The 15,864-nt window shown below is 43.7% G+C and overlaps 1 protein-coding gene across 1 annotated transcript; it reads right to left on the reverse strand.

The window, feature by feature from the left end:
* Window positions 1–844: 844 nt before the first annotated feature.
* LOC123866895 (E3 ubiquitin-protein ligase MARCHF8-like) lies at window positions 845–13,684 on the reverse strand. The gene is made up of 6 exons (XM_045908668.1): window positions 13,134–13,684; window positions 12,455–12,576; window positions 10,325–10,469; window positions 9,809–9,929; window positions 6,775–7,090; window positions 845–4,220 (listed from the first exon to the last, which is right to left on the reverse strand). Exons 1-6 carry the CDS (start codon window positions 13,333–13,335, stop codon window positions 4,047–4,049), a joined length of 1,080 nt encoding a protein of 359 aa, XP_045764624.1. The 5' UTR covers window positions 13,336–13,684; the 3' UTR covers window positions 845–4,046.
* Window positions 13,685–15,864: the final 2,180 nt, after the last annotated feature.

A 15,864-nucleotide genomic window follows, 5' to 3' on the forward strand; every position in this document is an offset into this window, starting at 1 on the left:
CACATAGTGCCTCAATTAACAAAAACATGTTGTATTAAAAAATAGTATAGAGAATGGACCAATATAATATCTGTTGACTGGGTCATAGGTTACATTTTACAACAATTTAACATATTGATAAAATACAAGCTCGTCAAATTTTGTAGCAAGAGAATAATAAAGACCCGGTCACACTTGCAACAACCCACACCATACGGCTCGTATTTCGATTGGTTTCTTTATTGGTAAGTGTTACACAAAATACCAGTGCCAGTAGTAAAAGTAAGCGCATCTCGATAATGTAGAAGCCCAATGTACCATACAAAACTCAACCTAAGCAAGGTTATTTGAAAGTTGTTTGTTCAGTATTACCCTTTTGTTTTACAATGTTTCCGCTTAGGGCTGTGGATATATGGACATGTAACTCGAACATTAAAACAGGGCTGTTCAGGTTCTCTGACCTTAGTGTTTCGATATACAAAAGCTATTGTACATAACCAATTACTACTATATAATCGAGATGTGACTAACTCATAATATAGTGTACTTAAAACAAGTAGTCCAATCTGAACACGAGACGTTTGACTGCACATTTTATTTTTATTTATAAGTGTTTATTGCACACATACATTACAGTAAAAGATATAGCCTCGATAGCTCAACGGTTAAAGGAGCGGACTGAAATCCGAAAGGTCGCCGGTTCAAACCCCACCCGACACTATTGTCGTACCTACTCCTAGCACAAGCTTTACGCTTAATTGGAGGGGAAAGGGGAATATTAGTCATAATGATAAACATGGCGAATATTCTTTTTAAAACAAAAAAAAAGAATAATATACAATGTAATTATATATGTAATGTAACATTATACAAAAACGATCTCAGCTGGGCTTGTGTATTTAATTCTTAGTCTATGACCTGCGCAAACCAAATGTTGGAACTTTAGATTGGATTACTTGTTAACAGCGCACTATACTAAGCTAACAGAATTTGATGATAACACGTGTCACGTGCCGTACGGGAGATTATTGCAAATGTTTCTCACCTAACAACATTCCCTCTCCATTTAGATTATAAATATAAAAATAACCTTTGTATAGTTTATGAGGCTCAAACTCCTGTTATATCTGTGTATCATTAAATAGGTATGTTATGATGCCTATATTTACAGCATAATTAATATAATTCCATTTTTATAATTATAATTTATATACTCGATGATAAAACGTTACAAACTTAGTCAAACTAAAACTACCAGGTATAGCTAAAACAAAACAAAAACATTTAAAACAAAATGTGTATCATTTTTACAACCAGGAGAAACAAATAAATGCATGCTTATATTTGCTAGAAATAGTCAAATATTTGGGATGCCAATTAAATGTTTTGTTAAGTTATAATTTTAATAAATTTGATGATTTAATTTGTCCAAATTTTTATAAGTAATATACATGTTCCATAAAAACTTCTGGAACGTTTTGTTTTACAGTAATTAAAAAATATTTGATTATTACTAAAACAAAACAAAACTGTTTTATCAAAATATATTCTTTTTCATGTGATGAGGAAAAATAAAGCTTCCACAAACTACCAATATCCTAGCTGTTAATCAGATCTATCACAGACTAAAAATGTAGAGCTTTTGAACAATGATAAAAAATACACAATATAACATTAATATGAGTAACGTTGGTTGGATTTATTGCACATTATTTATCATATTATTATTATTCATCTTCGTATATTTATATGTTAGGTACGTATTATTATTTGCACATTTTTAATTGTTAAATAAGTATGTCAGTATAAAAGCAATGTGATATTTTGATCATAATCAATTAAATGCTAAAAAATGTAAAGGCTAGGTATATAGAGAAAAACTAGAGTCGCAAATTTTGCTTTAAGTCAAAGATAGAGCATGGGATTTAGAAAATAGTATGATAAAAATTAAATGGGGTATCTTAAGGATTTTGAAAAAATGCGAATACATCATTTAGTGTTCGCACCAACTCGACTGCATATTGCAATTTGAATGATGTAACACCATATAACTGCACCACAACTGCTGACTGACTGCGCAGTCCACGTGCAGTTCACACTTCGCGCCCATTCTAGGACTGCACATCGACTGCGTATTTCTATCAACGCCATCCGAACTTCAATTTTGCAGTCAGATTGTAGTTTAGATGCAGTCCAAATCTGTCAAATCTGCCCTAAGAAAGTCTTTCCATTAGGAATGTACGAAGAAACAGAGAATTCGTCGAATTTTATAGGATAGTTTATCTTAAAGGATTCAATCCAATACGCATCACTACGCTTCTTCGCTCATAACTAATGGAAAGACGGCATCAATATTTTCGTGGACCTGGTACACCTTAGAGTAAATATAAGCTAGCTATAGAGCGCGCTTTAGTATAATGTACCTTAGGCATGGGGTATGTTAACCTCAACATACAAAAAATTCTTAAGGTATAATTCTACCAAGACATACAGTCCATACCTAACTTCACTTTGAATTAAGTAACTTCATACTAAAATCATTGTGAAGCACTGTCTTAAAGCGAAACCTTAAAGTCAGTGTACAGTATGTTCTTCTAACTGGGCAAAATAATTTACTTTTTGACAAACTCCTCCGTGCCGATTTTTTCTTTCGATACAATGAAATTATTCTGGCGTGAAACTGAGTCGATCAGTATTAAAAAGAAGTTGTCAGTTTTATTTGCTTTAGGACAACTCGCGCTTGGTCAACAAATTGACTGTGCCGAAATTGTTTTCAAAAAAAGATCTAAAGGTTCCCTGTCTCCTATGATTTTGTATTTCCCATACTGTCCCAGTTGAAAAAACACTGTATACAACATCTGCTTACGATTGGTGTAATGGCTCATGAGCGATGTAAGCGCTCCACAGCTTACTTATATATATACTCTAAGCTGTTTGTTGATCTGGACACAATCATTACACGCATTTTGAATCGCAGTTCCATTAATCATATTTAGTTTATCGGAAATAGAATACCTAATACAGACCTTTTGCTCAAACAATAATTTCTAGTAGATCAAAGCAATCAAACAAAGCATGGCAATAAGGACTAGACCATTCAATTGTAAAAATACTATATTTAAATAGTTTATTTTCTATCATAATCTTATTGTTCAGTAAAAAAAAATGAGAGTCACTTATTTTTTTTAGTTTCAATAGAGGACATTCATTAACAAGACAAATCAAAGTATTCCAAACAATATGATTAAAGTTTAGATATTTTTAACTTTACAAAATTATTAATATAGTTTTAGCACTTAGCAAATTCTAATGCCAATTTCTCATAATGGTATTATAAAATCAATAAACTGTAATAATAGCCAAAGTCTTATACCTTTGGAACAATAAGCAGGAAAAGCAACAACTAAAATTAAAGTTATCATCTATTCTTATAATATTGGCGTGAGTTGTGTTAACGAAAGTACAATACATATTTCATACATCTTACATGACTGTGGTAATATTCTATTGATATTTTACAGTGTCTAACTTTAAGTAGGATATTATCAAATTGAAAACTCTCAAACTATTATTTTGTCACACTAATATTAAATGAAATCCCAAAACATTTATCGCCTACATCTTTGAAATAACTCATCTGTAATATTATATTTCGTATCCTTGGAACGAGTTAGAATAGAATCACTTCCGCAGGTTCACCAGGTACCTATGGTGTGATAATTTGCCACAAGCCAGAAGAGCAAGCTCAACGTGATGAAACAAATTAAATCAGCTACAGGCGTCAGTATAAAAGCAGCATCGATCCCAGTCACTCATACCTGACAAAGTTTGAATCACAGCACAATTCTTCTTCATACAGTTTCGCTTCCGATCACCACAGCAAACTCAAACGTCCAGTCGTTGCTGTCGCGCGGGCACTTCACAGGTCAGTCGTGTCGGCGCTCGGGCGGCGATCTCGCCCCGCACTATAACTTGGTGGAGATCTCGTAGGGCGGACAGCGCTCGGCGCGCGCGCCGGTTCGCTAGTAAACCGTGTCGTCGGGGTAGAGCGTGAGGCCGGCGCGGCCTCAGGAGGGCAGCGGCGCGACGGGCGGCGACGCGGGCGCGGGTAGCAGGCTCTCGCGCGACGCGCGCAGGTTGGGCAGAGAGCGCGCCGCACGCGCCTGGCGCCGCGCCTCCAGCGCCAGCAGCGAGCGGATGTCGGCCTCCAGCGGGTCCACGTTGATGTGGTACACGCCGCCCTGCCGACAGGGAGATGCTTTACTTGCGGCGACTCAATGCGGACAAACAGCGCGAAGCGCGTGTCGGAGTAACGGCGCGCGTCGTGCGGCTCGTGGTGTCAGTGTGCATGGACAGGCGGCGGCACGCCTCTAGCTCGCTCACCTCGAGTGCCGATGGAGCGGCCGGGTGGTCGGGCGGGGGCTGCGCGAGGCGCGTGTCGGAGTAGCGGTGCGCATCGTGTGGCTCGTGGTGTCGGTGTGCACGGACAGGCAGCGGTGCGCCTCTAGCTCGCTCACCTTGAGTGCCGATGGAGCGGCCCGGTGGTCGGGCGGGGACTGCGCGAGGCGCGTGTCGGAGTAGCGGTACGCATCGTGTGGCTCGTGGTGTCGGTGTGCACGAACAGGCGGCGGCGCGCCTCTAGCTCGCTCACCTCGAGTGCCAATGGAGCGGCCGGGTGGTCGGGCGGGGGCTGCGCGAGGCGCGTGTCGGAGTAGCGGTGCGCATCGTGTGGCTCGTGGTGTCGGTGTGCACGGACAGGCAGCGGTGCGCCTCTAGCTCGCTCACCTTGAGTGCCGATGGAGCGGCCCGGTGGTCGGGCGGGGACTGCGCGAGGCGCGTGTCGGAGTAGCGGTACGCATCGTGTGGCTCGTGGTGTCGGTGTGCACGAACAGGCGGCGGCGCGCCTCTAGCTCGCTCACCTCGAGTGCCAATGGAGCGGCCGGGTGGTCGGGCGGGGGCTGCGCGAGGCGCGTGTCGGAGTAGCGGTGCGCATCGTGTGGCTCGTGGTGTCGGTGTGCACGGACAGGCAGCGGTGCGCCTCTAGCTCGCTCACCTTGAGTGCCGATGGAGCGGCCCGGTGGTCGGGCGGGGACTGCGCGAGGCGCGTGTCGGAGTAGCGGTACGCATCGTGTGGCTCGTGGTGTCGGTGTGCACGGACAGGCAGCGGTGCGCCTCTAGCTCGCTCACCTTGAGTGCCGATGGAGCGGCCCGGTGGTCGGGCGGGGACTGCGCGAGGCGCGTGTCGGAGTAGCGGTACGCATCGTGTGGCTCGTGGTGTTGGTGTGCACGGACAGGCGGCGGTGCGCCTCTAGCTCGCTCACCTTGAGTGCCGATGGAGCGGCCGGGTGGTCGGGCGGGGACTGCGCGAGGCGCGTGTCGGAGTAGCGGTACGCATCGTGTGGCTCGTGGTGTCGGTGTGCACGGACAGGCAGCGGTGCGCCTCTAGCTCGCTCACCTTGAGTGCCGATGGAGCGGCCCGGTGGTCGGGCGGGGACTGCGCGAGGCGCGTGTCGGAGTAGCGGTACGCATCGTGTGGCTCGTGGTGTCGGTGTGCACGAACAGGCGGCGGCGCGCCTCTAGCTCGCTCACCTCGAGTGCCGATGGAGCGGCCGGGTGGTCGGGCGGGGGCTGCGCGAGGCGCGTGTCGGAGTAGCGGTGCGCATCGTGTGGCTCGTGGTGTCGGTGTGCACGGACAGGCAGCGGTGCGCCTCTAGCTCGCTCACCTTGAGTGCCGATGGAGCGGCCCGGTGGTCGGGCGGGGACTGCGCGAGGCGCGTGTCGGAGTAGCGGTACGCATCGTGTGGCTCGTGGTGTCGGTGTGCACGGACAGGCAGCGGTGCGCCTCTAGCTCGCTCACCTTGAGTGCCGATGGAGCGGCCCGGTGGTCGGGCGGGGACTGCGCGAGGCGCGTGTCGGAGTAGCGGTACGCATCATGTGGCTCGTGGTGTCGGTGTGCACGGACAGGCGGCGGTGCGCCTCTAGCTCGCTCACCTTGAGTGCCGATGGAGCGGCCGGGTGGTCGGGCGGGGACTGCGCGAGGCGCGTGTCGGAGTAGCGGTACGCATCGTGTGGCTCGTGGTGTCGGTGTGCACGGACAGGCAGCGGTGCGCCTCTAGCTCGCTCACCTTGAGTGCCGATGGAGCGGCCCGGTGGTCGGGCGGGGACTGCGCGAGGCGCGTGTCGGAGTAGCGGTACGCATCGTGTGGCTCGTGGTGTTGGTGTGCACGGACAGGCGGCGGTGCGCCTCTAGCTCGCTCACCTTGAGTGCCGATGGAGCGGCCGGGTGGTCGGGCGGGGGCTGCGCGAGGCGCGTGTCGGAGTAGCGGTGCGCATCGTGTGGCTCGTGGTGTCGGTGTGCACGAACAGGCGGTGGCGCGCCTCTAGCTCGCTCACCTCGAGTGCCGATGGAGCGGCCGGGTGGTCGGGCGGGGGCTGCGCGAGGCGCGTGTCGGAGTAGCGGTACGCATCGTGTGGCTCGTGGTGTCGGTGTGCACGAACAGGCGGCGGCGCGCCTCTAGCTCGCTCACCTCGAGTGCCAATGGAGCGGCCCGGTGGTCGGGCGGGGGCTGCGCAAGGCGCGTGTCGGAGTAGCGGTACGCATCGTGTGGCTCGTGGTGTCGGTGTGCACGAACAGGCGGCGGCGCGCCTCTAGCTCGCTCACCTCGAGTGCCAATGGAGCGGCCCGGTGGTCGGGCGGGGGCTGCGCAAGGCGCGTGTCGGAGTAGCGGTACGCATCGTGTGGCTCGTGGTGTCGGTGTGCACGAACAGGCGGCGGCGCGCCTCTAGCTCGCTCACCTCGAGTGCCGATGGAGCGGCCGGGTGGTCGGGCGGGGGCTGCGCGAGGCGCGTGTCGGAGTAGCGGCGCGCGTCGTCGTGCGGCTCGTGGTCGCGCGGGCGCGTGTCGGTGAGCGCGGACAGGCGGCGGTGCGGGTTGCCGCGGTAGGTCTCAAAGCCGCCGCTCTCGTCCTCCTCGTGGTAGACGGCAGGCGGCGGTGGCGGCTCGATGTTGGCCACCACTTGGCCGCGCGTGCTTCGCTCACGCCGCTTGCAGCGCACCGGCGGTGATCCCGATATTGGTATCTTCTCAGGAGCATTTTGAATAAGTAGTATCCTGAAATCACAATTAAAAACAATGGGATGGGGGATCTTAGAGAATCAAGCACATCGGAGCAGTTGAAGCGCAGCGACACAAAATATGCATTCCTTGCTAAAATCCATACTAATATTATAAATGCGAAAGTGTGTCTGTCTGTCTATCTCTCTGTCTGTCTGTCTGCTACATTTTCACGGCCCACCAGTGTAACCGATTTCCGACGAAATTTGGTACAGGGTTAGCTTATATCCCGGGGACAGACATAGGCTACTCTTTATCCCGGAAAATCAAAGAGTTTCCACGGGATCTATAAAAAGCTAAATCCACGCGGACTAAGTCGCGGGCATCCTCTAGTATTACATATATTTTAATATTTCAAAGTTCCATTATGTAATTTTTACACATAAATTCACGCCTCTTTTTTATTTCGCATCACACTTTGTTCATTAGGTAGGTTCATGTAGCGTTAGGTTCATAGCTAATTTAAACTTTAACTATATGTGTCAATTGTCATGTCAAAAGTACAGTTCACCTTTAAAAAAAACCGGCCAAGTGCGAGTCAGACTCGCGCACTAAGGGTTCCGTACTCGGGTACCCCACTTGGTACAGTTATCTTATTTTGAAAATTGAAACACATTTTAATTTTTTTTAAATGATGTGAAATTCGCGGTTTTCAGATTTATTCCTGTACTTATGCTATAAGACCTACTTACCTACCAAATTTCATGATTTTAGATCGGAAACGGGAAATACGCTATAGGTTTCTTGACAGACACGACGGTCGGACGGACGGACAGACAGAGAGACAGACAACAAAGTGATCCTATAAGGGTTCCGGTTTTCATTTTGAGGTACGGAACCCTAATAAGGACTAAAATCGTACTTTTGACATGACAGTTGATACATAAAGTTAAAATGGCACGTGAGAACTCATTTGATACGCATTATACAATGATAGCATTATAGGTGGAAATTCGCAATACACAGTTCTAAAGACCTACTTACAATTTCATAACCTTGAGCTGTATTTATAACTACTTGAAACAAAAGAAATACCATTACCATTATCTGTAAGTACCTACACGAACAGACCCAGTTACAGGTTGTCAACCTGAGATTGCAATACAGATATCAGTTATGTATAAAAACATATTATACCAAAACCAAAAAAAAAAAAAAAATTACTTGAATGTAGACCATAGTGGTAATAGCCTGGTAGTTAATATATAGGCCTTATAGCAGGGGGTTCGGGGTTCGACAACTTAAACAGCCCCCCATTTCATGATTTTTGAGATAAAAAAAATATATACATACAAGTCTATTTTTCTCAATGAGCTCTAAACATTGATGCCCCACATGCTAGGGTAAGAAATAAAATTCTAGCTCTTTTTTCATGTATAGGAGCCCCCTGAAAAATAATTTAATTGAATTTCTAATTCAATGCAGTTGCAGAGGTGCAGGTACTTGTGGCACTGGATGTACATGAACATGGCACCGCCCGTGAAGCCCACCGCCACCACCACGAGCTTCTTCCAGAACGCGTTACCTGTTGTGGGCCCTCCAGTGGTTGCAGAGGTGCAGGCACTGGCGGCACTGGATGTACATGAACACGGCGCCGCCCGTGAAGCCCACCGCCCCTTCCACGAGCTTCGTCCAGAACGTTACCTGTTGTGGGCCCTCCAGCGGTTGCAGAGGTGCAGGCACTGGCGGCACTGGATGTACATGAACACGGCGCCGCCCGTGAAGCCCACCGCCCCTGCCACGAGCTTCGTCCAGAACGTTACCTGTTGTGGGCCCTCCAGCGGTTGCAGAGGTGCAGGCACTGGCGGCACTGGATGTACATGAACACGGCGCCGCCCGTGAAGCCCACCGCCCCTTCCACGAGCTTCGTCCAGAACGTTACCTGTTGTGGGCCCTCCAGCGGTTGCAGAGGTGCAGGCACTGGCGGCACTGGATGTACATGAACACGGCGCCGCCCGTGAAGCCCACCGCCCCTGCCACGAGCTTCGTCCAGAACGTTACCTGTTGTGGGCCCTCCAGCGGTTGCAGAGGTGCAGGCACTGGCGGCACTGGATGTACATGAACACGGCGCCGCCCGTGAAGCCCACCGCCCCTTCCACGAGCTTCGTCCAGAACGTTACCTGTTGTGGGCCCTCCAGCGGTTGCAGAGGTGCAGGCACTGGCGGCACTGGATGTACATGAACACGGCGCCGCCCGTGAAGCCCACCGCCCCTTCCACGAGCTTCGTCAAGAACGTTACCTGTTGTGGGCCCTCCAGCGGTTGCAGAGGTGCAGGCACTGGCGGCACTGGATGTACATGAACACGGCGCCGCCCGTGAAGCCCACCGCCCCTACCACGAGCTTCGTCCAGAACGTTACCTGTTGTGGGCCCTCCAGCGGTTGCAGAGGTGCAGGCACTGGCGGCACTGGATGTACATGAACACGGCGCCGCCCGTGAAGCCCACCGCCCCTTCCACGAGCTTCGTCCAGAACGTTACCTGTTGTGGGCCCTCCAGCGGTTGCAGAGGTGCAGGCACTGGCGGCACTGGATGTACATGAACACGGCGCCGCCCGTGAAGCCCACCGCCCCTTCCACGAGCTTCGTCAAGAACGTTACCTGTTGTGGGCCCTCCAGCGGTTGCAGAGGTGCAGGCACTGGCGGTACTGGATGTACATGAACACGGCGCCGCCCGTGAAGCCCACCGCCCCTTCCACGAGCTTCGTCTAGAACGTTACCTGTTGTGGGCCCTCCAGCGGTTGCAGAGGTGCAGGTACTGGCGGCACTGGATGTACATGAACACGGCGCCGCCCGTGAAGCCCACCGCCACCACCACGAGCTTCGTCCAAAACGGCCACGCTGAAACAACACAAGCTACAATCGGCGCCAGGTCGCAACAGCTCTGATCTGCGCACGCGCAGTGGGTGATTTTTCAACGCTGAGGGAGGAAACCTATGTGACGCAAAATCTCAAGTTTCTAGAAACAGTACTACTATTACTACTACTTAAGTAGTATGTTGATATGTCAGTCAGTCCGTTTATACTTTTATACATGATTTGATGATAGGAAGTGCAGTGCAATGGCGAGAGTGTCTGTGCTGGCCCGCGGGTTGGTTAGCCGTTCTTTCATTTGCTGTACAAAGTGAAAGTCATCTAATAAATGACGTTTTCGTGAGGTATTACAAAAGTGATACCTACTTTGTCTGTAAATTGCAGTAAGCTTCACTCCAGAAAGTTCAATTATATTTAGTTACCAATGAGCCCCCTGTTGACCTCCTCGACGGCGCGCTCTATGAGCACAAACAGGGACCACATCACACAAAGCGCCGCCACGCAGTGGAACAACACCGCACAACACAGCCGACGCCTCTCAACACCCGACATCTCTAACAAACGCCACTGAAAGGAAGGAAAACCACTATTTCAATTATATTAATTTGATTATTATTAATCCTAATTAATTTATTTAGATGCGTCTTTAATATGAAAAAAAAAATGCATTGTTTCTGATGTATCAAAAAAATGTTTAAGTAATAATTTTTTTCCATTAAGTAGGTATACAGCCTGGCTTTTATCGCTCCGATTTTAGCTCTTTTAGCCCGTACTGTATTGTCACGTTGTACGCGTCTTGTATGTCTGACTGCATTGTAGCCCAGCTAAGGACGTTGGAATAGGATCGTTGATTGCAGTAACAAAGTGATGTAACGTTTTGTATAGGGGTATTTTATGGAGCTAGAATTAATTATTAAAGAGAGTAATTTTAAAAAAATTATATTTTGCGAAATTTTTAACATAATTAATTACTAACGTCACTCTGTATGGAAGACGATCAATGACGACGCAAGGCGATAAACGTCAATAAAATTGAATTTTTTTACATAAAAATATTTTCCAGCAGAAATTACTCTATTTTCATCAACATGTCATTGGGTCATTATGTATGCTCTAGCCATAATGTACGGCTACACAATGACCAGAAGAGGTGAAGTATGAGTGAACTCGCCCTCAGGTCATGGTTGCATAACACTGTTCATTTCCGCACAATCGAAATAAAAACCAGAGTGTACAACTTGGTCAAAAACCCCATTTTATCCTCAACTTAAATATCTGGCCTTGCCTTCGGCTTGGGTAGATAAACGCCTCGGATAAAATGGCTTGTTTAGTGCCCTAGTTGTACAACCTACTATTTATGACATAAATAATAAGGTACACTGTTTTGTTTTTTTTTCTCTGATAAACATTCACAATACATAGAAAGCCACAAATATCATATAATAGGAAAACAGGTTAAATTATTCATATTAGTAGATAAACTCCATACAACAGCAACAAAGTTGTGATATTGATAGTCTAAGCAAATTACATAATTTATTACTGAAGGCTAAGATGATATCACCATACTACTTATTTTTTAGTATATTATGTTATTGATGATTACGTTTCTCATATATTTCATTTATCAAACAGGTATCAGCAAATTTGCTATAAATATCAATATTATTATAAATATAGCCCAAAATCTCTATACCAAGAAGGAATTAACCATTACATAAGTACATTATTTTGTGATTTTCATTTCATACACAGAGTAGAAAAAAAAAAAAACTTATTGTACAAACCATGTTATTATTATAAAAATGTCTGACAGTGTTTAGTATGTGATTTTTAAATTCTCTCTAAGCCTTTTATTAATGTCGGAAAATGGTAGTTTTGTTAATTGATATGAGTTTAAGAGACCCACACAAACTCAGGTAATGTGGCTAATTCTGTTATACACAATTCTATAAACTAAATTGATTGGCCTAAATGTATTGTTATCCCTTTCATATTGCTTTGTGCAGAAAAGTACAGCACCAGATTTAGACCTGTAAGTTTAGTTTAGAGATTCTGTACAATAGAAATAACAACATCGTATACATTTATTGTGTCAAGAGACACTGTACACAAAAGTGCTTTCAATATGTGTGTACCATTTTAATGAATCTATTTTAGCTATTTCTGTACAACTGAATTTTTGGTAGCTTTTAAAATGTTCCTCATAAGCACTTCTTTTACTAAGCTACAAAAATAAAATATAACTTGTTAAACTTGCAAAGGTTGGCAAATCTTATACCATAACCAATGCTATAAGATTTGCCAATTTGTGAAAAATGTTTGATCTTTTATAGACAACAGTTTTTGAAACTTATCGTAGCCCCTTGATGATTCTAAATAACTATTTCAATTTTGTGAATATGATAGTACAACTTACTCATCTTATCATACTGTAAAATATTAAATTAGATGAAGCTGCAGCTTCATCTGGTATAATATTAGAAAAGGTAACAGAGAGACACATACAATTTCGCATTTATATTATTAGATAGATGTTGTGTTAAACTTACCTCTCCAAATGGTTTTATTTTTGTGTGCATAATAAAATTAAATTTGCATAGTTCACATGACCTTGTTTCAGAAGCTGTTAGCCATTGTTGAAGACAACTCTGATGCACATATTTGAGGCTTCCTATGGACAACAAAGAATGGTTCATATAAATAATTTCAATAGTAACCAACTAAAAAATAATTTGCATAATATGTTAATAACTTATATAGATCATTAAAAACATTTCTATGAGAGTAACATTTCTATAAGAGTAATATTTATACTGACTTTTAAAACTTGTAACTGTTTACTTTAGTGTAAGAGTATATTACAAAAAAAAAAATGTTTCTCCTTTACTAGGTCATATACATAATAATCTAAAGCTATTCATTCATCCTTCACCTATTGATAATATAATAACAGACAGTAATAATTTACGCAAAGTAATGTCGCAATCGTAATATAAATAAACATGATACCTAGTTTGCTCATAAAAATAAAAATTATTAAGTATATAAACAATGATCAGCTGTTCATAAATTGAAAGAATGACAAAAAAAATTGAAAGATGCATTTTGGGTATTATTTTTTATGTTAGCATAAACCGTACTGTAATTAGGTACCTAATGTTAATTACACAGTTGTTGTAAAAACAACAAATTTATACTGAAACAGATGGGTTTACAATAATTACTTACCAGAACAATAGCAGGGTGCTAGTAAAGGGTTATGTACTTCGCTTTCGCAGTGGCAGATACGACAAATATCACCGCTAGAATTGCTGCAGGAGGTTTGGCTACTCCCAGACCCTGCGCGTACGGCCTCCCTGCCACATCCTCCACCCCATTCCCAGCTTTCAATATCAGAAGAGTTCTTCACGTTTATTTGCTGCACCGGCATTATGAAACTAATCACTCAATGCTGCACCGTAACCATAGTCCTTAGTATATAATCATCAATCAGACCGTAATAACTATGATGGTTTTTGGTTTTATCATCGAAAGAAGCACACAAATGAACACTTGAAACATGGCATTCTCATTGACAATCCCGACAGCATGGAAATAGATGTAATATCGATGTACTTGAAAGCTTTTTCTGATCTGATATTATATATTTACACTATTTAATCAAATTGAATAGAATTAAAAGTTGAAAGAAAAGATGAAAACATCAATATACGACCGCAGCCTGCATTAAAATTCAGATTTCAGAAACATGAATAAAAAAAATATTAATTTAAGGTGACTATACACCACCACGGCAATTAGATTAGACTTAAGTCGGGACGAAGTCGGGTCCACAGAGTACATTGAATAGTTACACAGAGTACATCCGGCCAGCACGTGTCCACAGACACGTACCTAGTGATTATATAGTCTTTGTCCGCCAGGGTCCGCCGCTTTATTGTCTTTGGTCTGGATGGCAATTAACTCAGACAAAGAATCAAGATGGACTCGACGTCATAATCACAGACCACGAATCCGGATAATATTAATACATTTAATAGGTACACAAAGCAAAACAAATCGGTAAGCAGGCAACACAACGAAGCATTATGTGTGTGCATAACTCGTTTACTTATTATTTTACACCTATCTCTCTTTAATGAATTGTCGGTCTCTTTTCACCATACCTACTTGCAATAATTACAAATTACATATTTCGCTGATTTCCCCACAGCAGGCACTAGGTAGTATTGCCGCTTACCCACGCTGATAGAATCCGATCGTCGAAGCACAATTATGTCAGAGTAAAATGGCCTTAAACCACCTTGAGATAACGTCTAAAATTCACGACTTTAATTAGCAGTTTTCACTTGCAGTGCTGGCTGTAGATATGTGGACGAATTTAAGCTTTAAAACAAGACAGTTAAGGTCTATTCATCACTGAAATGTTTCGAACCCACAAAACGATAAATTATGCGGTGTAGGTATACCTATAGATTACAGAATGGCAATATCAAGTTGATGTCCCATTTTTTAAATCTACCCTACCTATTTTATAAATTATTGTCAAATAGAACTTGAGCACGCGGATTAATAAATCCTAGTAGTGAATTCATTTATGGTGTATTGTGTTATTTTTCACACTGAATAACTACTGAACTTCTCACCACCATGGAACATTTATTTATCTTTGTTTAAAAAGCAGAGATTGTTATTTGAGCGGAATATTTCGATAACCGAAATCGATGATATCGGTAAGTAAACAAATATAACCTACTCGTATTGAAATTATGTTTATGGTTTTACTTATGTGCATTTAGTATTTTCTAAATGTTAGCGTAATGTTTTTAGTCCATTTAATACTTTTAATCAGACGCATTATAATATAACAATGTAACCAATATACTAAATACTAGTTGATGCCCGCGACTTCATTCCCGTGTATACAGGTTATTAAAAATCCGGTGGAACTCATTAATTTTCCGGGATAAAAAGTAACCTATGTATTAATCCAGGATATAATCATTTACAGATGAATACCGTGCGCTTGTGGGTCTGTCACTACGGAGAAACGGGGCATGTAGACAATTGTTGACCTGGGCCCAAACCATCAGCTTATAAGATGGAGTCACATCACCACCAAGAAATCGTTGCAATGCATAGCGTGGATTCCTTTTTAAAAATTTGGTTGACAGCGACCAAGCACAATGTAGTTCTACAAACTGTGCGGAAGCATTTGCGTGCGGCCGGAATACATTACGAAGAAAATATTACGAATGGTTTGCACCAGGACCATAGACTTTCATTTTGCAATGAAATATATAAACTTTGACTGATGTAATTACGTTGTTATTTTTAATAATGAAAAATCTTTTGAGTCGGACAAGGATGGACGTAAAATACTATAATAATAGAACAACAGGTAAACGATATATTATACTTTGAATAAAGTGGTAACTTCAACCTGGGAGTCTCTGTGGGGCAGCATAGACTTGCTGGAATATGGTTACTAACATGACGAGTCGATTACAAAAAGTAATAGCTTACGAGGGTGGCCTACCTTTATACATTATTAAATAAAGTATAGGTAATTAATTTAATTCTATTTGTGAGTGATGTTATTGTTATTGCAGTTAGAAGTTATAATTGATTTTGATTTCTAACTAAGTAATTAACATGTTGATTCATCTCACAAACCTAAAAGTAACCCAAAACGTAAATAAAACATTACGTTCATACTTGACCGACTTTTAGCATACTTCACATCGATATTGGTTTTAAATTACTATAGGAGTAATAGGAGTAGATAAAGTATGTCAATTTTTTTTCCTCTTTTGTATACCTTCTGTTAACTTGATGTGTTAATTTTTTGACAAGCGTCTTATTTATTTCTTGCTTATTATAATAATTTATGAACTGCACAAAAGACAAATAAATAACTTCTAAAATAGAAAAGTGTTATTATTTTTGTTTTTTCTTG

This window comes from Maniola jurtina, chromosome 7, assembly GCF_905333055.1.
Source record: "Maniola jurtina chromosome 7, ilManJurt1.1, whole genome shotgun sequence".
Taxonomy (NCBI): Eukaryota; Metazoa; Arthropoda; class Insecta; order Lepidoptera; family Nymphalidae; genus Maniola; species Maniola jurtina.